The following is a 24259-nucleotide window of genomic DNA, read 5'->3' as shown; positions in this document are numbered from 1 at the left end:
TGTGACGGCCCGTGCAAGTATATGTGTGTTTAGTTCTACATCAGTTATTCGCCGAAGAGATCTTAGGTACTTATACAGGATTAAAGAACCAAAAAAAAAAACTTCCGGTTAGCCATTTTTAGTGAGGTCGACCTGGATTGTTACATATAGCATCAGAACAAACTCGGCCCATAGTCTTTGTAGACTAGAGGCACTGCAGTATGGGTTCATAGAGCATGTGTTTAGTCCCACATCGGTTATTTGCTGAGAAAATCTTGGGTATTTATATAGGACTATGGAATCTAAAAAATACCTTTCAGCTAATCATTTTGAGTACATCCTGAATTATTATAATAAATATTGAAAATGGCGTTTTAATAAAAATTTGAACTTAGAACGGAAATAAAGCAGCCTTATCAACCTTTTGTAGGGCTTTGAGCATCCAGATGGGGAAACGGCTTCACGTAAATCAAGTTTTCAAGAATTTTCAATGCAGTTTATAATTACTTTTAAGTTGTAATCAAATACTCAAAATTTTATTTTTTCGATCAAGGAACATTTTTGAGGACTCTAAACACACCCCCAAACATGCACCTTAACAGGCAGCGAATGATCGGCCCTTACAACTAGATTAAACGAAAAAAAGACCAAGTTCGTATGATATAAGGCTTTATTTTTATTATTATTATGAGGATCTGTGCGGGCGTGTGTTTAGTCCCACATCGGTTATTCGCTGGATAGATCTTGGGTACTTATACAGGATCAAGAAACCCGAACGATACCTTCCGGCTAGCCATTTTGGGTGAGGTCCTGGGTTGTTATAAATGGTATCAGAGCAAACCCGGCCCATAACATATGTGGACTAGGGAACACTGCAGCACGGATCTATTGGGACTGACTACAGGCCGATCGTGGTTTTTGTGATTAGATTTGAATAGATTTAAACCCTTAGCCTGACGAGGACATCAGGGCTTAAATGGGAGGAGTATGTGAGGATCTGTGCGGGCGTGTGTTTAGTCCCACATCGGTATCGGTTATTCGCTGGGTAGATCTTGGGTACTTATACAGGATCAAGAAACCCAAATAATATTTTCCGGCTAGCCATTTTGGGTGAGGTCCTGGGTTGTTATAATTATTAATACAAGCGAACAAAATTCACCCTCACACGAAGCCTCCGTTGACCCGGATCACCTGGCCGTTGACCCGGATCACCTGGCCGTTGACCCAGTGGGCCTCGTCCTGGACCAAGAACCCGACCACGGGAGCCACGTCCTCGGTCTCCCCGATCCTCCCCGAGCTCTTCTGGATCACCCTTTCGATAAACTCCTCGCTCTTGCCGGCGAAGAACAGGTCCGTCTTGATTGGTCCCGGCGCGATGCAGTTGGCGGTTATCCCTGTCCCCTGGAGCTCCTTCGCCAGGATTTTTGTCATCGCCTCTACCGCGGCGTTCGACGCGGCGTAGGCCGAGTAACTGGGAAGCAGCGTGCCCGCTATCGAGGACGAGAAGGTGATGATTCTTCCCCCTCCGCCGCGGACCAGCCTGTTGGCGGCCTCGCGGCAGCATAGAAAGCTGCCCTTGACGTTGACGGCGAAGGTCTTGTCCCAGTCCTCGACAGTGGTGTCGGCGAGGGTGGGGTACTTGGAGTCAAGGAAGCCGGCGCAGGCGACGAGGATGTGGGGAGGGGAGGAGAAGGCCAGCTCGGCCTGGTCGAAGAGGGAGCGGACCGAGACCGGGTCGGAGACGTCGGCCTGGACGGTTACAGCTCGGGTATGGGAGGGGGAATTGAAGCCGGCGGCGAGGAGGTCGGCCCGGGCGGAGTTGGAGGAGTAGACGAGGATGAGGCGGGCGCCGAGGGACGCAAGGTGGAGGGCGACGGCTCGGCCGATGCCGCCGGACGCACCGGTGACGATGGCCACCCGGTCGGCGAGGGGGAGGGCGGTGGCTGGTTCGGCCATGGCTCCGATCGGTTTCTCCTTTTGGGAGCAAAGCGATGGCTGACTGTTGGTTTATCTCTCCCTGACGATATACCAAGGTGGTGGGCGATTTGGACGTCAGGGCTGCCGTCAGGAGAGGGAGGAGCCGCTGCTACGCATGGAACAGCAGAATTTTTTGACTGCAAATAAAATGGCCTCGTTCACAGACTTTAACGTGGAATTGAAACGTGTTGGATGGTAGTTAGTGCAGCACAGGTGTGCTGCTCTGGTAGTACATCCGGTGTACCACTCAGTTAGGCCTACGGAAGAACAGATTAAAATAAGAGCTGAAATAGACTAAATTAGCCTTAAATGATTGGGGCCATATCATGGCTAAATTCAATGGATGTGAGTTGGCTCTAATAGCTGGCCACATGAAAATTATACAAACATTTTTATACCCTACATTGATCTCAAAATATTCAAACTTTTTTATTCATCTATATGCATATTTCTCGGAGCGACTACAACACAATCCCATGGTAGATTTGTGATCTGAATAAGGAGTACTTCTTTTGGATGAAAGATACAATCTTGGCTCCTTTGTGGTGATTGATTGGGTTCAAGGATTGGACAGACATGGTGATGGTCATCCTCTTATCTGTGATACTCGTAGGTTGACTCAAAAGCTAAGCGATTTTCAGGCTTTACACATATTTCGGAAGGCGAAAAGCGCAGCAGACTGGGTTGTCTCATTTGTTGCCCGGCATTTCGGAGAGATCATATGGACATCGGTAGGAGAGGAACCTCCTACTCTGTACTCTTTTCTTTCTTCTAATATGGCTGGATGTACTCACGTTAGAGCTATATGAAATGTCGTTTTTATCAAAAAAAAAAAACAAGAAGATACAATCTTGGTCTATTTTGTCGGGTATAAAAAGGGTGTGATAAGGATCAAATTCAAAATCCTCCAGATTTGGATTCAATTAAGGCATCCACGGTCAAGGCACGATTTCCTACATGAGGATCAAATTCAAAATTCAAAATCCTCCAGATTTGGATTTAAATTTGGTTTCAATTAAGGCATCCTTGATCAAGGTACGATCTCCTCCATAAGGATCAAATTCAAAATTCTCTAGATTTGGATTCAGTTAAAGCATCCTCAGTCAAGGCACAATCTCCTCCCTATTACCCATGATTGTAGGATGTCAAACCAAATCACATTTTTTCATGATTATAGAAATTCTGGTATACATTCCTTGTAAACAATAGTTTTTCCATTTTCAAATGTAATCAACAGATGTACATGCAGGCTATATAAAGCCGAGTCTCTCTACTAAGTTAGCATGAGAGTTTTACAATATCTTCTTTCTCTTTTATGGTATCAGAGCTTTTCGTGACCACTGTCAAATTTTTTTTCGATGGCCTCCGAAACAACTGCAGCCTTCACCACTCCAACCTCCACTATCCCTGTTAATATCCAAAGCTTGGTGACGGTCAAACTCACCAAGGACAATTATCTCTTGGGGAAAGCACAAGTCGTCCCCTATTTGTGAGGCCAACGCCTTTATAGCTATGTTGATGGCACCATCTCTTGTCCTCCTATGCATGCGCCCAATCCCATTGCAGCATCGTCTTCCGCTGCACCAACCGAGGTTCTTAATCCAAACTATTGCACCTGGTTTGAACAAGATCCGTTTATTCTGAGTACTTTAGTATCATCATTGTCCGAAAGCATCCTCGCTCACATGGTGGGCATAACCACCGCACGCGATGTCTGGACAGCCTTGGAACGAATGTTCTCCTCTCATTCCAAGGCTAGTGTGCTACAGATTCGGGCCCAACTTTTAACCATAAAAAAGGGAAATCTCTCCATATTTGATTATTTCCAAAAGGTAAAATCTCTCTCCAATACCTTGGCTGCTATTGGACAACCTTTGCAAGACCATGAAATCACCTCTTATCTCCTTGGGTCTGGATTCTACCTATGATGCTCTAGTAACCTCTATCACCGCACGCACTGATGCAATGCCCTTAGAAGACCTGTTTGGCCATTTACTTCACTTCGAACTGAGGCTTGAACAACACAACTCTGCCTTTAACACTATTGTTGGCTCAGTTAATGTGGCCACACGCCATGATAATTCCTATTCTCTTGGAGGTAGACAGGTTTCACAATCGCGCTCATTTTCAAACAACCGTCCTCAATACAACAACAATCATGGTAGAGGTCGCGGTGGTGGTGGCCGCGGCAGAGGAGGCTCTTCCTCATCCATCTCTCGTCCTGTTTGTTAAGTGTGTGGAAAGGTTGGACACACGGCAATAAAGTGCTACTATCATTTTGACCGTGCCTATCAAGGTGTTGCACCCAACATGTCTGCCTACCTCATGGCCCAACAACCATCTGCTGACGCAAATAGGTATCCCGACACCAGATCTACCAATCACCTTACCAATGATCTCCAAAATTTAAGCATTCATTCCGAGCCTTATGCTGGGGCAGATTAAATTCAAGTGGGAGATGGGACAGGTTTGACTATTGCAAAAATTGGTTCTTCTACACTCAACTCTCCTTCACACTCTTTTCAACTGACAAATTTATTATATGTTCCTCAGATTCAAAAGAACCTGATTTCTGTGAGCCAATTTACACATGAGAATAATGTCTTCATAGAGTTTCACTCTTCTTATTTTTTGGTGAAGGACGAAGCCACGGGGAACATATTGCTACGCGGCAAGACTAAGGATGGCTTGTACTCGTTCCCCTCCTATGTGTCTCCTTCCGGTTCTTCCCACACCTTTCTCTGTCATCGTGTTTTCCTTGAAACATGGCACTATCGCATGGGACACCCATCCTATCAAACTGTGCAGCATGTCATCTCCAAGTTTTCTCTTTCCGTTTCCTCAAATAAAATTTCTGGTATTTGCTCGGCATGCCAACAAGGAAAAAGTCATCGTCTTCCCTTCTGTGAGTCTCGGTCAGAGTCTTCTTCTCCTCTTGAGTTAATTTTCTCAGATGTTTGGGGTCCATCCCCTATTATGTCTTCTCATGGAAATAAATATTATGTGTCATTTGTGGATCATTTTAGCAAGTTTGTTTGGCTCTATCTTATTCCCAGTAAATCTACTGTCTTAACTATCTTTCGTTCTTTTCAAAAAATGGTTGAACGATTGTTTGATTGCAAAATAAAATTAGTTCAAACAGATTGGGGTGGTGAATATCGCTCTCTCCATAAATTCTTCATAGATATTGGTATTAACCATCGCATCACCTGTCCCCATACTTCTCAACAGAATGGCTCTGTTGAATAAAAACATCGACATGTTGTCGAAACGAAGTTGTCTCTCTTATCTCATGGTCTTGTTCCTCATGCTTATTGGGATGACGCTTTCCTTATGGCCACATATCTCATCAACCGACTTCCTACATCTCCTCTTGCCACTTCTCCTTTTGAAAAATTGTTTAACAAAACTCCAGATTTTTCTCTTCTCCACATTTTCGGTTGTGCATGCTACCCATTCCTTCGCCCATTTAACAAACACAAACTTGACTTTCGGTCAAAGCAGTGTGTGTTTATTGGATTTAGCAACAACCATCGTGGGTATAAATGTTTAGATCTCACCTCGGGCAAGGTGTATGTTTCTAGGCATGTTATTTTTGATGAGAATCCATTCCCCTTTTTTCATAAATTTGACACCCACTCAACCATCTACTGCCACACCAACAACACACCTTCCTTTTCCCATACGCCTACACAACACTCAAACACCCTCCACCTCTATGTTGTCCTCTCTTCCAAATGAGTCCACATAATTGAATGAGACGGCGTCGTCTCTTGCTCCTTCGATACGTGTCTCTCCTTCCTGTGACCAGTCTCCCTCCTTTTTCTCTGCGTCTCCCACAACATTTGAGTCCTTGCCGACAAATTACATCCTCTGCCTCCTGAATCTGCTATCGTTGCTGATGTTCCCATGCCTCTTTCTCATCCTATTCGGACTCGCTCTCAGAATGATATTGTGAAACCAAAGACATTTACTGATGGCACAGTTCGTTATCCTTTGCCCAAAGCTCTTCTTGCTATAAGCACGGTCCCTGAAGATCCCTCTTGTTACACTGAGGCTAGTAAGCATGCTGAATGGCGCTCTGCCATAGATGAGGAATTTTCAGCTCTCATGAAAAATGGCATGTGGTCCCTTGTGCCGGCTACCCCAGGTATGAACATTGTGAGTTCTATGTGGGTTTACAAAACAAAGAAAAAGTCTGATGGGTCTATGGAGTGTCGGAAGGCTCGGCTGGTTGCCAAAGGGTATCACCAACAGCAAGGTATCGACTTTGATGATACTTTCAGTCCTGTGGTTAAACCAACTACCATCCGCTTGGTTCTCAGTATTGCAGTTTCACATCATTGGAAAATTCGCCAAATAGATGTACATAATGCCTTTCTCCATGGTTTTCTTTTGCAAGATGTTTATATGCGCTAACCAACTGGGTATGTGCATCCTAATTTTTCCAACCACGTCTGCAAATTACACAAAGCTGTCTATGGCTTGAAGCAGGCCCCACGTGTCTGGTACTCTTGTTTGAGTGAGCAGCTCTTGTCTTTTGGATTTGTGAATTCCAGTTCTGATACTTCTCTATTTATCTTCAAACATAGTTCGGTTATTTTATTTGTTCTTGTGTACGTGGATGATATTATTATTACCGGGTCCGATGATGCTGAAATTAATAAACTCATTTCTGATTTAAGTTGTGAGTTTGCTGTCAAGGATTTAGGGGATCTCCATTATTTCTTAGGCGTCGAAGTGTTGCGTGTATCTGCTGGTCTTCTTCTCTCTCAAAGAAGATACATTTTCAACCTTCTTCAGTGCACTAATATGCTCGATGCCAAGCCGGTCTCCTCACCAATGTCATCCTCTCAACCACTATCCTTGTTTGTCGGGAATTCATTTTCGGATCCTTCTCTTTTTCGTAGCGTCGTGGGTGCACTCCAATATCTCTCTCTCACACGTTCAGATATTTCATTTGCTGTTAACAAGGTTTGTCAATTTATGCACAAACCAATGGATGTTCATTGGACGGCAGTAAAGCGCATTCTCCGCTACTTGAAATTTTCCATTGATTTCTGACTTCTCATTCGACCCACCTCCTCTTCTTAAATTTCTATTTACTCAGATGCAGATTGGGCTGGATGTCCCGATGATAGAAAATCCACATCAGGTTTTTGAATCTTTTTTGGATACAATCTCATTTCTTGGAGCTCCAAGAAACAGCCCACCATTGCTCGTTCAAGCGCGGAGGCTGAATATCGTGCTGTGGCTTATGCTACAGCAGAATCTATTTGGCTCCAATCCTTGCTTCGCGAACTTGAAATTTTTCTCCCCACTCAGCCTGTCTTATGGTGCGACAACATAGGGGCAACATACCTTACCGCAAATCCGGTCTTCCATGCTCGCACTAAGCATGTGGAAATCGATTATCACTTTGTTAGAGAGAAAGTTCAGCAGAAATCTTTGAAAGTTCGTTTTATCTCCAGCAAAGACCAACTAGCCGATGGTCTCACCAAACCGTTGGTCTCGACTCGTTTTGCTCATCTCTGCATCAAGCCCAACATGATCTCCTCCCCGTTGATCTTGCAGGGGCATGATAAAAATCAAATTCAAAAACCTCCAGATTTGGATTCAATTAAGGCATCCTCGGTCAAGGCATGATCTCCTCCATGAGGATCAAATTCAAAATTCAAAATCCTCCAGATTTGGATTTAAATTTGGTTTCAATTAAGGCATCCTCGATCAAGACATGATCTCCTCCATGAGGATCAAATTCAAAATTCAAAATTCAAAATTCTCCAGATTTGGATTTGGTTAAAGCATCCTCAGTCAGTGTGCAATCTCCTCCCTATTATCCATGATTGTAGGATGTCAAACCAAATCACATTTTTCCATGATTATAGAAATTCTGGTATACATTACTTATAAACAATAGTTTTTCCATTTTCAAATGTAATCAACAGATGTACATTCAGACTATATAAAGCCGAGTCTCTCTACTAAGTTGGCATGAGAGTTTTACAATATCTTCTTTCTCTTTTAGGGTGAAACAAACTGAAATGTCACTCTCAAGATCACGATGAATAATGGTTGAAAGGAGGGACCAGCTAGCATCAAGATTACCGCAACACATTCTAAAATTGTTTAACAGGATGTCTATTGTTAGTGATTTATTTCCACCGGCCAACTAGTTTTTAATCTTATTCTACCTAGCTAAAGAAGTTTAGCCGCTCGCTGCCAGACGATATATAAATTGCATGGTTACGTTGCAGGTCCTCATCAGCAAATTACTTGGGTGAGACCAATTACTCAAGCCATGCGATAATGCAGCATCCGTGTTTGACTTCTTGGTTCATTGGCTTATCGAATAGGAACGTGGTTGAGCCCGAGGCCCACCACATGAGCTAATTGGATCAAATGACCCAGCCAGGGGTTTTATTTTATGGTTGACACAACAGGAGGAATTGATTACTAGATTCTTACTGTTTGTTATGATAACAAGATGAGTTAAGGTGCAAGAAAGCTGAATTCGAAATGTCCAATTTTCGATTTCCTTTCGAGATTGTTTAAGAAAACTCTAAGCTGCCAGCACGCAGAGGGACAAAAAAATATAGCAGTTGCAAGTGAAAAATCAACAATCTTAATAACCATGTAAAGGAAAAAAAAAATAATTACAACTGTTGCACAAAGAATATAAGCATCAAGTTAGTATATAAATAAAGAGCACATAGGAGACAAAAATATGCACGTTTGGCCTACGTTATATGTACATGGGTAGAGAAAATCCAAGAAAATTTGCTAAGGTATTTAAGGCAGATACCGGTGTTTACTCAGTGCCTTTTCCAAGTTTTGTTTCCGAGCTATGATCTGTTGAGTCTGCTGAGCCAAGACCTGGAAGAGTCCAAATATGATGAAAAAATCTCATACAAATTTCCCAATGTCATAAACATTTGAAAAAGCCCCAGTAAACAAATGAACAGGTCATGTACTAGTATATCATGACAGTAATCACTCTTCATTAGTTCCTTGTCTTTTAAATACTCGTGGAGAGTATGATTGTCCTCAAAGTGTAGCTAGACACTCTGGACAACACATACAAGATTGCTGTAGTAGAACTAAATAGATAGCAAGAAGAACAAATAGGAGAAAACAAACACTCAATGTTTTAGTAAAGAAGACAAAGTTACAATGCGACTGAATGAAGACCCTAGGGACTTTTCTAGAACGACTCTTGGGTATTTAAATTTCATTTAATATGATTTTTCTAGAGCTCTTCATGGCCATATTAATTTCCAGGACGATAATTTTAGAAAACTTCTCATGACTCTGCATATAGTCCATGCAGAACATTTAAATAACTCTTCACAACACCATTTGCATCACTCTTTGTTTGCCACATCTAGGCTTTAATGGCTTGCAAATACCTTGGTATATACATGATCTTGACAAGTAGAAAAATGAAACATGCTAACAACCATGTCAACACAATAATTTCAAGAACTTGGAAGGTTCCCACTATAGAAAAAAGAGATTTTAACGACATGTTTTTGCCGACGCTTGCTGCAAGCGTCGGCAATGTCCCGCAGAGCGCCAAAAATAGCCAACGCATTTTAAAAGCGTCGGCAATATACGACGCTTGTTAGCGTCGTCGTAGAGTTGGCCTACAACGACGCTTATTAGCGTCGTTGAAAACCAAATACCCATCAAAACCCGCGTCCGCCCCCCTCCTCCATCCTCGATCGACATATCAAGCCCTCCTCTGCCTCCTCCTCCCTCCTCTGCCTCCTCCTTCTTCTGCCTCCTCCTCCCTCCTCTCCGGCCTTCTTCTGTTGCAAGAAACCGGTTCTTCCTCTCCCTCCGCCCGCACCCATCCCGCCTCCTCTCTCTCTCTCTCTCTCTCTCTCTCGCCCTCTCTCGTTTCTTCTTCGCCCCGATTCTTCTCCCTTCCCCCCTCCCGCCGCCTCGATTCTTCTTCATCCTCTCCCTCCGAACCCCGCATCGCCTCCCATAAAAAATGACCGACGCCGAGCCCTCCTCCCCCTCCTCCGCCGCCTCCACCGACTCTTCATGCGCCGCCGTCTGCTCCACCTCCGCCACCGCGGCCGAGGCCAGCCCGCCGCCGTCGTCGGTGTGCTCCGCCTGTGGCGGCCCCACCGCCTCCATCTCCTCTGCCGCCGGCCGCCGCTTCCTTGGCTTCGTCGCCGATCTCTCCCACTCTGTCCGCAGCCGCAAGATCTCCGACCCCGTTCCCCCCCTCCCCCAAACCGTCACCTCCCTTCTCTCCCTCCTCCAAGCCTAGAAGGGGCTAGTGCCAGAGCACCACCCCCATTTCATTGGGACCTACTGGGGTGCGGTCAGCACCAATTTCTGTGGTGAGATTGTGGAGTCAGCTGATGCATATGTCTTTGTTGGCCCAATCTTCAACGATTACAGCTCTGTGGGTTATTCTTTGCTGATCAAGAAAGAGAAATCGGTGATTGTGCAGCCCAACCGGGTGACTGTTGGTAATGGCCCTTCCTTCGGTTGGGTTTTCATGGCTGATTTCTTAACTGCACTTGCACAGAAGCTCAAGAAGAATACCACAGCCTTGGACAATTATCGACGGATCTTTGTACCACCCTGCCTTCCTCTCAAACGCGAGAGCAATGAGCCTTTGAGGGTCAACATCCTTTTTAAGCATATCCAGGCAAGCCTTCGACAAGTTTTGTTATTATCTATCGTTCTCTTATTAACCAATTCTTTTCTTCGAATAATGTTCGTTAAGGTTGCCTTCTGTTCTAGACTTCCCGTTGTTATTTTGGCTGCAAATTTGTCTAAAATTTAAATTTAGTGGCACTATTTTCTTATGCATTTAGCCTATATACGGGTTTACTCCGTGAGCCTCAGTTTGCCAGAAGCTTGTGAGATTGAATTTGTTCTGCTTTTTTCTTTCGACTTTTAATCTTCTCTATCTCCCTCACTCTTTGAGCAGAACATGTTGAGTGGAGATACGGCGGTTATCTCAGAGACTGGTGACTCTTGGTTCAACTGCCAAAAGCTTAGATTGCCGGAGAATTGTGGGTAAGTAATCTTCTTGTAAGTTCTATGTCAAATTGTTGACTATGATTTGATCTTCTAATTCTAGAACCTTTAGCTGCCTCTTGTGCTCATACTATAACATTATGCAGATATGAGTTCCAGATGCAGTATGGGTCTATTGGTTGGTCAGTTGGTGCCACTCTTGGATATGCGCAAGCTGCCAAGGATAAACGTGTAATTGCTTGCATAGGAGATGGGAGCTTCCAGGTATATTTAATGCACCGAGTTAGTGTTTCCAGTTTGGTTAGGATGAGATGGGAGCTTCTGTTTTCTATGTTTACCCACCATTTAATAACTCTTCTGCATCATTGCTCAACTGTTCTTTCTTCTTCCTTTAGGTGACGGCGCAGGATATTTCCACAATGATCCGTTGTGGGCACCGAAGCATTATATTTCTCATCAATAATGGTGGCTACACCATTGAAGTAGAGATCCATGATGGCCCCTACAATGTGATCAAGAACTGGAATTATACTGGATTGGTTGATGCTATTTACAATGGCGAAGGCAGATGTTGGACTTCCAAGGTGAGCATACGAAGCCAATCCTGTTCGAAGATGGCTGGAATTACTCAAGTATTTCTATAAAATCCTACGACCCTCATCGAGCAGTTTGTTTATACATCAAATTTTGCATTGAACTGCTGCAGGTGCGCACAGAGGAAGAATTGGAAGATGCCATTACGAAGGCCACTGAGGAGCAGAAAGACAGCTTGTGCTTTATTGAGGTCATGGTGCATAAAGATGATACAAGCAAGGAGCTCCTGGAGTGGGGATCAAGAGTCTCGGCAGCCAACAGTCGCCCTCCAAATCCACAATAGCCTGTTGAGTTCGCCACAAAAATCTGGTTACATGTAATCGCTGCTAGGGAAAAGAACGTCTGTGTCAGAATTCGAAAAGGCAGGGGTTCACTCGATGAGAGGGAAACTGCTTATTATTACTACATTTGGTATTGGCTAATTGTTAGGGGTTTATATAATGCTGTGTTTTTATAATTTACATTCGTATTTTTATTTTTTTAAAAAATAGCAATTCCGACGCTTTAAAGCGTTGGGAAATAAAAGTTGTGGCACGTCGGCCAAAATGACATTTACTGACGCTTTAAAGCGTCGGCAAAAACACAGAATTGGGCATCCGGATGCTTTAAAGCGTCGGCGAATGTCATTTTAGCCGACGCTCTCCTTGGCGTCGGGAAAGCCTTGTTTTTGCCGACGCTTTCTCTTAGCGTCGGCAAAAACTTTTGCCACTCCAGTATCGCCAACGCTTTTGCGACGCTTCTGTTTGCGTTGCGGGAACTTTAGCCGACGCTTATAAGCGTCGGTAAAGATTATAAAAAGCGCCGGAAAAGATGAGTTTTCTTGTAGTGTCCACACACATCTTCACATCTTGCATGAGATGATGATAGACATGAGATGTCTCTATCTATTTTGTTAAAAGGGGTTCGGGTTGCATCTTTCATGTGACTGGGATCGCATCACGCACAGATCTAAAAGCACTCCGAACTTTTCTTTCACCCTTCTGCATAAATCTCAAAATAGCCATGGTGTGACCCAACAGTTTAGGTCACGAAAGAAAGTGAATCATTCTTTCGCACGAAATATACAAACCAAACCCTACTAAAATCGGCTTAATGAGTGATTCAGCAACATGCCAAAACAACACATTTCTAAGTGGGAATGCACCAACCCAGCCCAGATATCTGTCCAATAACAACCTGACCCAACAATGCCTTCAGAATCAGAGCCCTCTATCAATTTTGTGTTTGTATTGATTGGGCCAAGCTCTATCTGTTTGCTAACTTACGGCCAGTTGGGTGGGTAAGTCTGAGTGGGAGCCAGAGTGCAGTGCAAACATTTTGTGGGCCTAGATATGTAAGGCTTCCGAAAGGCCTTGAATTGCTTTTTTAGGCCTAAAGCAAATCAGGCTAGTTGGGTCCTAATTTTGCCACGTCCAGTGAAAATATTCATGCATAAGTAGTACCTATAAAGTTTGCACTGTCGCCCACCTGAATTCGCATGCATGTCAAGATGCAGACGAGAAAGCCTTGAAAACCTAGATTCACATGCACACACAAATATAAGCAGCCAGAGAACTAATATTTATGTAAACGGCCACCCATCTTAGATGCATTTTAAGCAACTCCCATGCCATGTAAAGTGGGGAGGATATGCTGCTCCAGTGGCACACAATTGACGAATTCGAAATGGCCGCTGAATCCCCTCCATGGCCGGTTTGGCATCCACTGCACGGTTTCTGCTCCGGTTACTAGCTTCCAGCTACCTTGCATGGCCAAAATGAAGGCTGCAATTGATCAACAAACAATGTTAATATTGGTGTCTCTTAATTAGTCTTAGATGCTTGCGCATGGACAGAATATAGATGACAGGAAACACATGTCCTACTTGAAGAGATTTTCCGGAGAAATCAAACTAAGAAACTAGTGTCAAAGTGCATTTAAAGACATCTGGATCGAATTTCCAGAGCAATCAATGTCGCATTGCTCTCAGATGAAAAAAATAAATAATGCTCGCTTTTCTCTCTTTTCCCCATATGTCTCGATTACGAGTGCAAATGAGCTGAGCAGCTTGCGAACTACTCGAACTCGACTTGGATCCGAGCTCAACCTAGACTCGATTATTACCAAGCTTGAGTCGAGCTCAAATAACTCGAGAAAATTTTCGACTCGAGCTCGAATAGCAATATACTCGCATGACTAGTCATATATATATATATATATATATATATATATATATATATATATATATATATATATATATATATATATATATATATATATATATATATATATATATATATATATATATATATATATATATATATATATATATATATATATATATATATATATTATTTAATAATATTATATTTTATTTATATTCTATATATTATTAATTTAATATTTTAAATTATATTACTTATATTTTTTAATCTGATCTAGCTCTTAATTTTAACCATATTTTTAATTATAATCAAGGCTCGAATACAAGCTTGAACTCAAGCTCGAGTATGGCTCAGTTGATATACTAGTCGAGTCGAGCCGAACTCAAGTATTGCTTCTATTTAATCAAGTCAAGTTCAAGCTTGAATATTAAAGCTTGATTGATCTTAAGTCAAGTTTCAAGCCTCGGTATTTTGAGTCGAACTCGAGCCTCTGACTACTCAAAACTTAGCTTAACTCAATTGCACCCCCTAGTCTTGATCCTACTGTCTACACTCAATAGATTCTTTGAGGGGAAGAAAACTAAATTTAGATTCTTAATTAGCATGAATTTACTCTTGTTCAAATTTCCTTAGAAATCTTATATATTTAATATTATTTTTAAATAAAAGTAATCTATTATTGCAACTATACATGAACCCTGGCCATGCCTAAAAAAGGTATGTACTAGCCCCCCATGAAAAAAGAAAAGAAAAATATAGATAACGAGTGGAGATTTTAATATTCTGTTAAATTTTGTAAGAGACACATGTTATTTATTATATTAAATATATAAATAATTTAAATAATTTACATAGATATTTTCTATTTTTCAAACTATATAAATTTTATTAACATTTTTACTCGTGGTTCTTATATTGTTTCTTGCACTCATTTCCCAATTTGCAACCATAGATGGAATTATATATAGCGTTGTAGTATTTCAAATGTAGATACTTTAATTACCCTGATAAGTTATATGTAAATATACATATATACCTACATACATGCATACAAACAAGCATAAGTATGTATGTATGTATATACGTACATCCATACATATGTATGTTCATATGTAAAAACATATATATATATATATATATATATATATATATATATATATATATATATATATATATATATATATATATATATATATATGCATACATACATACATGCATGTATACATACATACACATGCATAGATGCATGCACACACATGTGCATACAAATATACATACATCATGGGAGAAGTCCACCATCGTATTCCAACTGCAAATAAAGAATTGTTGATTCATCGAGAAGAAACGCGGAAACCTTGCTGTAAAGCACCCATTTCCGGTCAAAACTCTTTTGAGGATAACACAGTTTTGGACTAACAATTTGTAAAATACCTGAACATTAGTCCACCCATTCTGGTGATTAATTTCACACTCTCCCACCATCCACAGGAAGGTCCTCAGCAGTCGAGCTGGTATCAAACTTAATGCTTGTTGCTTTTTACTAGCTAGAATGAATGATCTCCAATCTAACAATTCTTCGTGAGGTTAAATAAAACAATATTGTACAAAAAGGTGGTACCTACCAAACAATAAAAAATAATAAAATTTAAACAAGTTGGCAACTACGTCAACGATGCATGCATGCAAGTCCAGGAAGATACCTGCCGACTAGGTGCAAAAGATGGGCCGTAGCACACTGTTCGGTACCAGGTGGAGTCTTTCCACGAACCGATCATAATTTAAAGCAAATGTTGGTGAAAGAACAGGGTGACGTAGCCAAATAACACACTGTAGTCCTTTTGTTCCCTCCTTTCACCCGAGAAACCATGTTCACACCACGTAAATAAAGTAGAATTAGGACGTTTGCATGTGTAGGCGGCTCGCATGCAACTCTATAAATATCCATGCTGTCTTTCCCTTCAACACAGATCATTTCTTCAGTACTTGTTTTGGCAACTATGGCTGGTACTAAGCTTGTTGCTCTCTCCTTTATAGTGTTGCTAGGCATTAGCCTCTCTGAGGCAAGCCGATTCTTGACATCGGCTAGTGGCGGAGGCGGCGGTGGTGGCGAAGGTGGGGGTGGGGGTGGGGGTGGTGGCTCTGGGAATGGCTCCGGATCTGGCTATGGTTCCGGGTCTGGCTATGGTGAAGGAGGTGGATCAGGGTCCAGTGGTGGAGGCTATGGACGTGGCGGCGGCGGCGGTGGCGGTGGCGGTGGTGGAGAAGGTGGAGGAAGCGGTTCTGGGTATGGGTCAGGGAGCGGATCGGGCTCTGGATATGGGTCTGGTTCAGGAGCCTACGGTGGAGGATATGGAAGCGGCGGAGGTGGTGGAGGTGGGGGTGGATCCGGTGGTGGGAGTGGAAGTGGCGGAAGTGGGTCGGGATATGGGTCCGGCAGTGGTTCCGGGTACGGTGAGGGCGGTGGTGCCCATGGTGGTGGATATGGAAGTGGCAGCGGCGGCGGCGGGGGCGGCGGTGAAGGCTCTGGCTCCGGGTCAGGCTATGGATCGGGCTATGGATCCGGGTATGGGAGTGGTGGGGGGCACGGTCGCCGTTAAATCCTAGTCCTCTACTTGCATGAAGCCCTGCTTGTTCTCCACCTATTCTATCTCTACATCTCTTATTCTCCCTGTTTTGCTGCTGTGCGTTTTTTTATATTCTTTTTTTGTGAAAAAGTACTGCTTGTAATAAATATAATAAATAATGTAAGGGCTCCTGGTTCTGAATAAAAGCAAGTTTGTATACTAAATTAAAACTTTTTCCACTCTCCATTTAGAACAAAGAACACTGCCTACTATGAAACAATTTACTGATCATTTTTGAGACGGATGAATAAGTTACTAATGTAAGAACCCATATTTTTTTTTTATTTGGGCTTGGGCTAATCCTAGGCCACTGCGCTCGGGCCGGCCTAAGGGCCCCGGCTATTTAGCCGTGAGGCAGAGGAGGAGTCTTCCTCTCCTCCTTCACCGAACTCCCCCGAATCCATCGGAAGAGGAAACAAAAAAAAAAAAAAAAGAGAAGGGAGAGGGAGACGGGATCAAATCCTACCTAATTTGCATCAAACTCCATCTATAAAAGAATCTATTCATCTCCTCCTAGGGCATCAACCGAGAGCTTTTCCAAGAAAAAAAAAAAGAAAAAGAAAAAGGGAGATCCGTAAGAAGCTTGGGTTGTTCGCCGTCGGGCTTGTCGGAGGAGCTCACCGGAGGCGAGGTGAGGTCCCTCTCCTTCCTCTCTTTTGGCCGTGGGCCACTATTTCCTTGGGAATCCGGCCGGCAAGCCGCCGGATCGATGTGAACCAAACTCCCCTGTTTTTGGTTTGCTTTTCCTCTTTCATTCCAGCTGGCCGTCACCGGCCATGGCGCACTGCCGGCACCACCACAGGCCGACGACCATGGGGCGTCGCCGGCCGTGGGTCGCCTGCCGAGCACCCTCCCCCTTTCTATCAGGAAGGAAGATAGGGAGAGAGAGAGAGTTTCTTCTTTGCTATTTTATTGACGGGAAGGAGGAAGGAAGAGAGGGAGAGAGAGAGTGTTGGTTATTTTATCTTCTCTCTTTAGTTGCTGTCTTTTATTAGTCTATTTTCTCTCTAGTTTAATTCAGGGAGATCATGGATTGTTGGTTAGTCTTGGGGTACTAGATACTTGTAGACCCTTGAGAGGATCCATAGAGAGTTTTGGGTTGTCAGATATCTTGGATAATTTTTAATATTATCTTGGTTCTGTAGGAGAACAATCTATTGGACGAAAGGATGTTGAGCGAAGTTCTGCGCATCCCAGTTCCTAGATCGCCGTGAGGGCGGGTGATTAGTCTATCTAAGTTTTACAACAAAGAGTAAGAATCCTTGTACGCCAATCCTGCATGATATAAATATTTTTGCATCATATATGTTTGATCTGCTATGATCCAGACAAAGCAAAATAGTTTTATATTTTATTATATTTTGATCGTGTTGGCTTGTGATTGGTAGTATGATGGATGCATGTATATGTATATCTTATACCTACATAATTGAATTTATGAATGTGGTGGTATGGACTAACCATGTTATATTGGTTGCCCTGTCACGGGCCGAAAACGTGACCATGGTTAGTCTAGGCCGGATATAAGATGGAAAAAGGAATTGATGTGTGTATGTGAATTGGTTAAATGAGTAGGGACTTTGGGCTTATCTCGTTAGTATTGATTGCCCCATCACAGGCTGGAAATGTGATATTATCGATTGCCCCGTCACAGGCTGGAAATGTGATACTATCGATTGCCCCGTCACAGGCTGGAAATATGATACCATCGATTGCCCCGTCGCAGGCTGGAAATGTGATACCATCGATTGCCCCGTCACAGGCTGGAAATGTGACACTATCGATTGCCCCATCACAGGCCGAAAATGTGATACTATCGATTGCCCCGTCACGGGCCGGAAACGTGACCGGGATGTAGCCCAAAGTCGGAAAGATAATTGATCCGGATCAAGTTAATATAGAATGGAAAGAAAAAGCATTGAAAATATTAATGAAGATTTATGAGCTATCATATGCTATATCATTTTTGCATGGTTGGACTTTCATTGATATTTGACGTACATACTTATGTTGATTATTTAAGGCCTTTTGATAGCCGGTTTATGATTTCATGAAATGTGCATCGATTTGTCGTGGTTTTCAAATCTATATTATTATTGTGTTGGTGTGGATGTGTAGGGATTCTTACTGGGCTGTAAAGCTCACCCCCTTTTCTTCTTTTTCTTTACCAGAGTTGCAGCATGCATAGTTTTGGATGGGATGGGCGCAGAGTGCGAGCACTAGAGTCATTAGTTAGTTAGTTGTTTATCCTTCTTTGATGTCGATGAACATTTGAAGAGCTCGTATTTGAACTAATTTGTTTATTTGGACATGTCGGATTTGTCTATTTGAATTATAAATTTCTTGTGGATTTATTGGAATTTTTGTTAATCATAGGCCTTGCATGATCTTTAGGGCACTGCTCTAGGGCTCATGCGGCCGGTCGCGTACCGGACCCGGGTGCTGGGTTCGGGGCGTGACAGAGTGGTATCAGAGCTTAAGGTTAAGGTATCCTAGAGTTTAGGTTCAGGTGAGTGTGAGTGGAGAATTATGATAGGAAAACTATCAGAGTCTTGGTTTATAATCGCTTGAGATTGTAACAGGAATGATATTATAATCTAAGGTTTAAAAACCACTAGGGACTGTGGCCTTAGTGGCATTTGAGTTTGAGGTTTAAGATCATTGGGATAGTGACAAAATTGGAATCTGAGCATATGTTTAAGATCACTAAGGATTGTGATAGAAATATATCATAGCTTAAGGTTATGATCACTTGGGATGACATGATAATTAAATTCAATGCTTATGTATAAGATCACTAGGCATTGTGATAAAATGTAAGTATTGGGTTTGATATTCTACAAGTATAGAAGGACTGGATAAATTGTCTTTGATCATGATAAAAGAGGATTAGACCTAAGGCAAGGAAGGTTAGCCTTGGCACATTGGTTATATCATGTTTAGATGTTGTGTAAGTGACCTGAAAGTTCAAACATGATATGGGTGTAGATGTGATAGCACTTTTGGTTTTGCTGGTAATTATTAGAGTAAAGTTTGTGCATGGATCTATCATAGCATTGGAGTGAGCTAAGAATGATTTTTTCATAATATTAAAGCAGATTGTTCTTCGAGGTTAAATCTGTATATGAGATTATATTTGGTATTGACATGTTTGGATATTTTAAATAGGTGTATTTCTATTGGTGGGTTAAATTCTTAAGGCTAGTATGCAAATTGGTGGAGAATTCTAATTACTTGAATTTGTATATTCAGATTGGGCTACTGAATTTTTTTTTTTTTTTTTTCATAGTTGTTGGAGACTATTGGATGTGTTAACTTGAACGCAAGTCTAGATTTATGATCTAACCAGGAATCTTTGTAAAATACAATATTGAGTTGAGATTTCGATTTTGAGATGCTTATATGAGTTATCACATGTAGCATTGATGTTAAACATTAAGAATCTTAGTGAAGAAAGATTTGGAAGATAATGGAGTTAATTCTATTCATAGTAATATTGGCTCAATGACTTCTAACCCATTGAAATTGAAGTAAATCTTTTTGGAAAGAAAATCAATATAGATTGTCTAATTGAATTGCTGAGAAAATCCAAGGTTAACTTATTTTAAATTAAACCTAGATATTTTGGATCTTAAAATGGTTGTGAAGATTATGTAGTGACGTTAAACTTGATTAATGCCTTGAAGGTTAGTTATGGTTAGTATACTCTACATAAATTGAGGACAGAGAGATCTGGAGGTTCTGCTCAATTAAAGTTTTGAAATTTGAATTTTCCTACTCCTAATGCAAAGTGATATTTTGGTCCTAAATCTTTAGAGGCTTTAGAGTATTTAATGAATTAAATCAGAGTGCGCAGCGAAAGTGTGGTGGTTTGAGTTATTTTGAAACTGGTTAAGGACAATATTTGATCTAAAAGGCATTATGATGGAACACTTGAGTTAGTTTCTAATAGAGAAGAATGTTGTTGATTCTATGGATGACCTAGAGGTAGCTATGTAATTTTCACCAGTGGGTTCTTCTTTTGTTGACAACTTTTGGAAGAAACTTGGGCATCTTAAATTTAGCGTTAACAGTTGATGATTCCTTGGTTGGTCTTAGACTTAGAATATTTTAACATGGATCTCCTATTTGTTGGGATGACGTGGGCGAGAGAAAATTGTTAGGCCCAGAGATAGTACAACAGACTGTTGATAAGGTGCAAGTGATCAGAGAACGACTTCGTACAGCTCAGAGTCGCCAAAAGAGTTATGCTGATAATAGAAGGAGAGAACTGAAATTTCAAATTGGAGATCATATTTTCTTGAGAGTGTCACCTACAAAAGGTGTGATGAGATTTGGGGTTCGTGGCAAATTGAACCTTAGGTATGTTGGTCCGTTTGAGATTTTGGACAAGGTTGGAGAGGTGGCACATCGACTGGCTTTACCACTGGCTTTATCCAGTATGCACAATATTTTTCATGTGTCAATGTTAAAGAAATATGTCCCAGACCTAAGCCATGTGGTAGCATATGAGCCATTACATCTTCATGAGGATTTGACCTATGAGGAGTTCCCGATATAAATTGCGGACAGAAAAGATCAGGTACTACGACATCAAACCATTCCTTTTGTGAAGGTGCAATAAAACAATCATACGGAAAGAGAGGTTACCTGAGAGCTCGAAAAAGAGATGAAGGTCAAGCACACACAACTATTTGAAACCTCAGGTATGCTAATTTCGAGGACGAAATTTTTTTTTAGGAGGGAAGAATGTAAGAACCCATATTTTTTTTTTTATTTGGGCTTGGGCTAATCCTAGGCCACTGCGCTCGGGCCGGCCTAAGGGCCCCGGCTATTTAGCCGTGAGGCAGAGGAGGAGTCTTCCTCTCCTCCTTCACCGAACTCCCCCGAATCCATCGGAAGAGGAAACAAAAAAAAAAAAAAAAGAGAAGGGAGAGGGAGACGGGATCAAATCCTACCTAATTTGCATCAAACTCCATCTATAAAAGAATCTATTCATCTCCTCCTAGGGCATCAACCGAGAGCTTTTCCAAGAAAAAAAAAAGAAAAAGAAAAAGGGAGATCCGTAAGAAGCTTGGGTTGTTCGCCGTCGGGCTTGTCGGAGGAGCTCACCGGAGGCGAGGTGAGGTCCCTCTCCTTCCTCTCTTTTGGCCGTGGGCCACTATTTCCTTGGGAATCCGGCCGGCAAGCCGCCGGATCGATGTGAACCAAACTCCCCTGTTTTTGGTTTGCTTTTCCTCTTTCATTCCAGCTGGCCGTCACCGGCCATGGCGCACTGCCGGCACCACCACAGGCCGACGACCATGGGGCGTCGCCGGCCGTGGGTCGCCTGCCGAGCACCCTCCCCCTTTCTATCAGGAAGGAAGATAGGGAGAGAGAGAGAGTTTCTTCTTTGCTATTTTATTGACGGGAAGGAGGAAGGAAGAGAGGGAGAGAGAGAGTGTTGGTTATTTTATCTTCTCTCTTTAGTTGCTGTCTTTTATTAGTCTATTTTCTCTCTAGTTTAATTCAGGGAGATCATGGATTGTTGGTTAGTCTTGGGGTACTAGATACTTGTAGACCCTTGAGAGGATCCACAGAGAGTTTTGGGTTGTCAGATATCTTGGATAATTTTTAATATTATCTTGGTTCTGTAGGAGAACAATCTATTGGATGAAAGGATGTTGAGCGAAGTTCTGCGCATCCCAGTTCCTAGATCGCCGTAAGGGCGGGTGATTAGTCTATCTAAGTTTTACAACAAAGAGTAAGAATCCTTGTACGCCAATCCTGCATGATATAAATATTTTTGCATCATATATGTTTGATCTGCTATGATCCAGACAAAGCAAAATAGTTTTATATTTTATTATATTTTGATCGTGTTGGCTTGTGATTGGTAGTATGATGGATGCATGTATGTGTATATCTTATACCTACATAATTGAATTTATGAATGTGGTGGTATGGACTAACCATGTTATATTGGTTGCCCTGTCACGGGCCGAAAACGTGACCATGGTTAGTCTAGGCCGGATATAAGATGGAAAAAGGAATTGATGTGTGTATGTGAATTGGTTAAATGAGTAGGGACTTTGGGCTTATCTCGTTAGTATTGATTGCCCCATCACAGGCTGGAAATGTGATATTATCGATTGCCCCGTCACAGGCTGGAAATGTGATACTATCGATTGCCCCGTCACAGGCTGGAAATATGATACCATCGATTGCCCCGTCACAGGCTGGAAATGTGATACCATCGATTGCCCCGTCACAGGCTGGAAATGTGACACTATCGATTGCCCCATCACAGGCCGGAAATGTGATACTATCGATTGCCCCGTCACGGGCCGGAAACGTGACCGGGATGTAGCCCAAAGTCGGAAAGATAATTGATCCGGATCAAGTTAATATAGAATGGAAAGAAAAAGCATTGAAAATATTAATGAAGATTTATGAGCTATCATATGCTATATCATTTTTGCATGGTTGGACTTTCATTGATATTTGACGTACATACTTATGTTGATTATTTAAGGCCTTTTGATAGCCGGTTTATGATTTCATGAAATGTGCATCGATTTGTCGTGGTTTTCAAATCTATATTATTATTGTGTTGGTGTGGATGTGTAGGGATTCTTACTGGGCTGTAAAGCTCACCCCCTTTTCTTCTTTTTCTTTACCAGAGTTGCAGGATGCATAGTTTTGGATGGGATGGGCGCAGAGTGCGAGCACTAGAGTCATTAGTTAGTTAGTTGTTTATCCTTCTTTGATGTCGATGAACATTTGAAGAGCTCGTATTTGAACTAATTTGTTTATTTGGACATGTCGGATTTGTCTATTTGAATTATAAATTTCTTGTGGATTTATTGGAATTTTTGTTAATCATAGGCCTTGCATGATCTTTAGGGCACTGCTCTAGGGCTCATGCGGCCGGTCGCGTACCGGACCCGGGTGCTGGGTTCGGGGCGTGACAACTAAGCACGAAGAAAGTAAAACGTAGGACTTTGACTTCGTTAGTTGACCTAAATTCGTTGACCTGAACGATTAAATAGGTTTGCTATTTTTTCGGCACGCTGCATTTATGCTAGCTAAACTCCATGGAGAAGTGGATCATTTGCAATGAAATTTAGGGAGTTCTAAACAAATTATGAACATTGACATATTTTGATAGGTTGAAACCAAATGTTAATGAGTATATTTCCACTCAAAACCAGGTCATGCTGAAGTATAATTTTGCCAGTTTTATATTTCGTAAAGATTCTTCATGTACTTGCTTGATCAAAAAACATTCCTACGTACCAAGCAAGGATTCAACATGTTCATACTAGTTGCTACATCTTCATCTAGCAAATTGATTGAGCAGGCCCCTCGACTATCTTCCATCTTTATAATGTTCGCTAAAACTTGACTTCTTGGTGCTGTGCGAAAATGGACGTGGATGTCTTGTTTAGAGGCAGTGCACGCAAACGTAGAAGCTCCAATTCTTGACAACAAATTTCAAACATTGAGGGTGAGTCAACTTTCTACATGAAGGTTCCAGATGATAAACACGGCATTCCAGTAGGCCAGGATCTTCGATTACGAATGGACTATGAGAAGTACCTGTGGAAAATTGTGATCATTAACATATTTAATTGTTCTCTTAAGATTTAGAATTAAATGTGTCATGACAACATTGAATGTCAAAACTTTTCCATTACAGATTCCACAAATCTAAGCATCTCTCACCCCCCCCCCCCAACACACAAAAGCTTCCTTTATCATTTTTTTTTTTAAAAAAAACAAAGTATAGAAAAGGGGATGAAGTTCTCCCTAAGGACATATAATCCATAACTTCAGTATGTAGTCTAGAGATTCATCCATTTAAATTCAATGTCTAAATCTATCTCCCATATTCTCAGCTCTACCTACTAACCGGTCAGCTACTTGGTTGCCAAAAAGTTAGCAACAGAAAAA

The 24259-nt window shown here is 41.9% G+C and overlaps 1 protein-coding gene, 1 long non-coding RNA gene and 2 pseudogenes across 5 annotated transcripts; 3 read left to right on the top strand and 1 right to left on the bottom strand.

Moving 5' to 3' along the window:
* Window positions 1-176: 176 nt before the first annotated feature.
* LOC103723445 (NADPH-dependent aldehyde reductase-like protein, chloroplastic pseudogene) lies at window positions 177-1991 on the bottom strand (annotated as a pseudogene). Its single transcript, XR_015987952.2, has one exon. The product of XR_015987952.2 is annotated as an NADPH-dependent aldehyde reductase-like protein, chloroplastic pseudogene (transcript).
* A 7773-nt stretch (window positions 1992-9764) lies between these two features.
* LOC103699703 (pyruvate decarboxylase 1-like) lies at window positions 9765-11966 on the top strand (annotated as a pseudogene). The gene is made up of 5 exons (XR_015987950.2): window positions 9765-10627; window positions 10913-11001; window positions 11109-11226; window positions 11358-11546; window positions 11669-11966. The product of XR_015987950.2 is annotated as a pyruvate decarboxylase 1-like (transcript).
* A 3564-nt stretch (window positions 11967-15530) lies between these two features.
* Window positions 15531-16567, top strand: LOC120107094 (uncharacterized). The gene has a single exon (XM_039120250.2). The coding sequence runs from the start codon at window positions 15644-15646 to the stop codon at window positions 16295-16297; it is 654 nt and encodes a 217-aa protein (XP_038976178.2). The 5' UTR covers window positions 15531-15643; the 3' UTR covers window positions 16298-16567.
* Window positions 16568-16595: 28 nt separating this feature from the next.
* LOC148703195 (uncharacterized) lies at window positions 16596-23193 on the top strand. 2 transcript variants are annotated; one of them, XR_016395771.1, is made up of 5 exons: window positions 16596-16955; window positions 17470-17576; window positions 18496-21446; window positions 21961-22067; window positions 22987-23193. It is a non-coding gene; the product is annotated as an uncharacterized LOC148703195 (long non-coding RNA). The 2 variants fall into 2 exon arrangements; XR_015987949.2 differs by having other exon boundaries at window positions 17470-21446; window positions 22987-23185.
* Window positions 23194-24259: the final 1066 nt, after the last annotated feature.

The sequence above is a fragment of the Phoenix dactylifera genome, chromosome 6, assembly GCF_051530095.1.
Source record: "Phoenix dactylifera cultivar Ajwa chromosome 6, Ajwa_hap1_PhDact_Kaust_v1.1, whole genome shotgun sequence".
In the NCBI taxonomy this organism is placed as follows: Eukaryota; Viridiplantae; Streptophyta; class Magnoliopsida; order Arecales; family Arecaceae; genus Phoenix; species Phoenix dactylifera.
The sequence above is the reverse complement of the archived record's forward strand: the minus strand, read 5'-3'. Positions and strand labels throughout refer to the sequence as shown.

Bases quoted from the DNA above. Each gene is read 5' to 3' on its own strand.
- LOC120107094 (XM_039120250.2), top strand. From the start codon at position 15,644: ATGCTGTCTTTCCCTTCAACACAGATCATTTCTTCAGTACTTGTTTTG.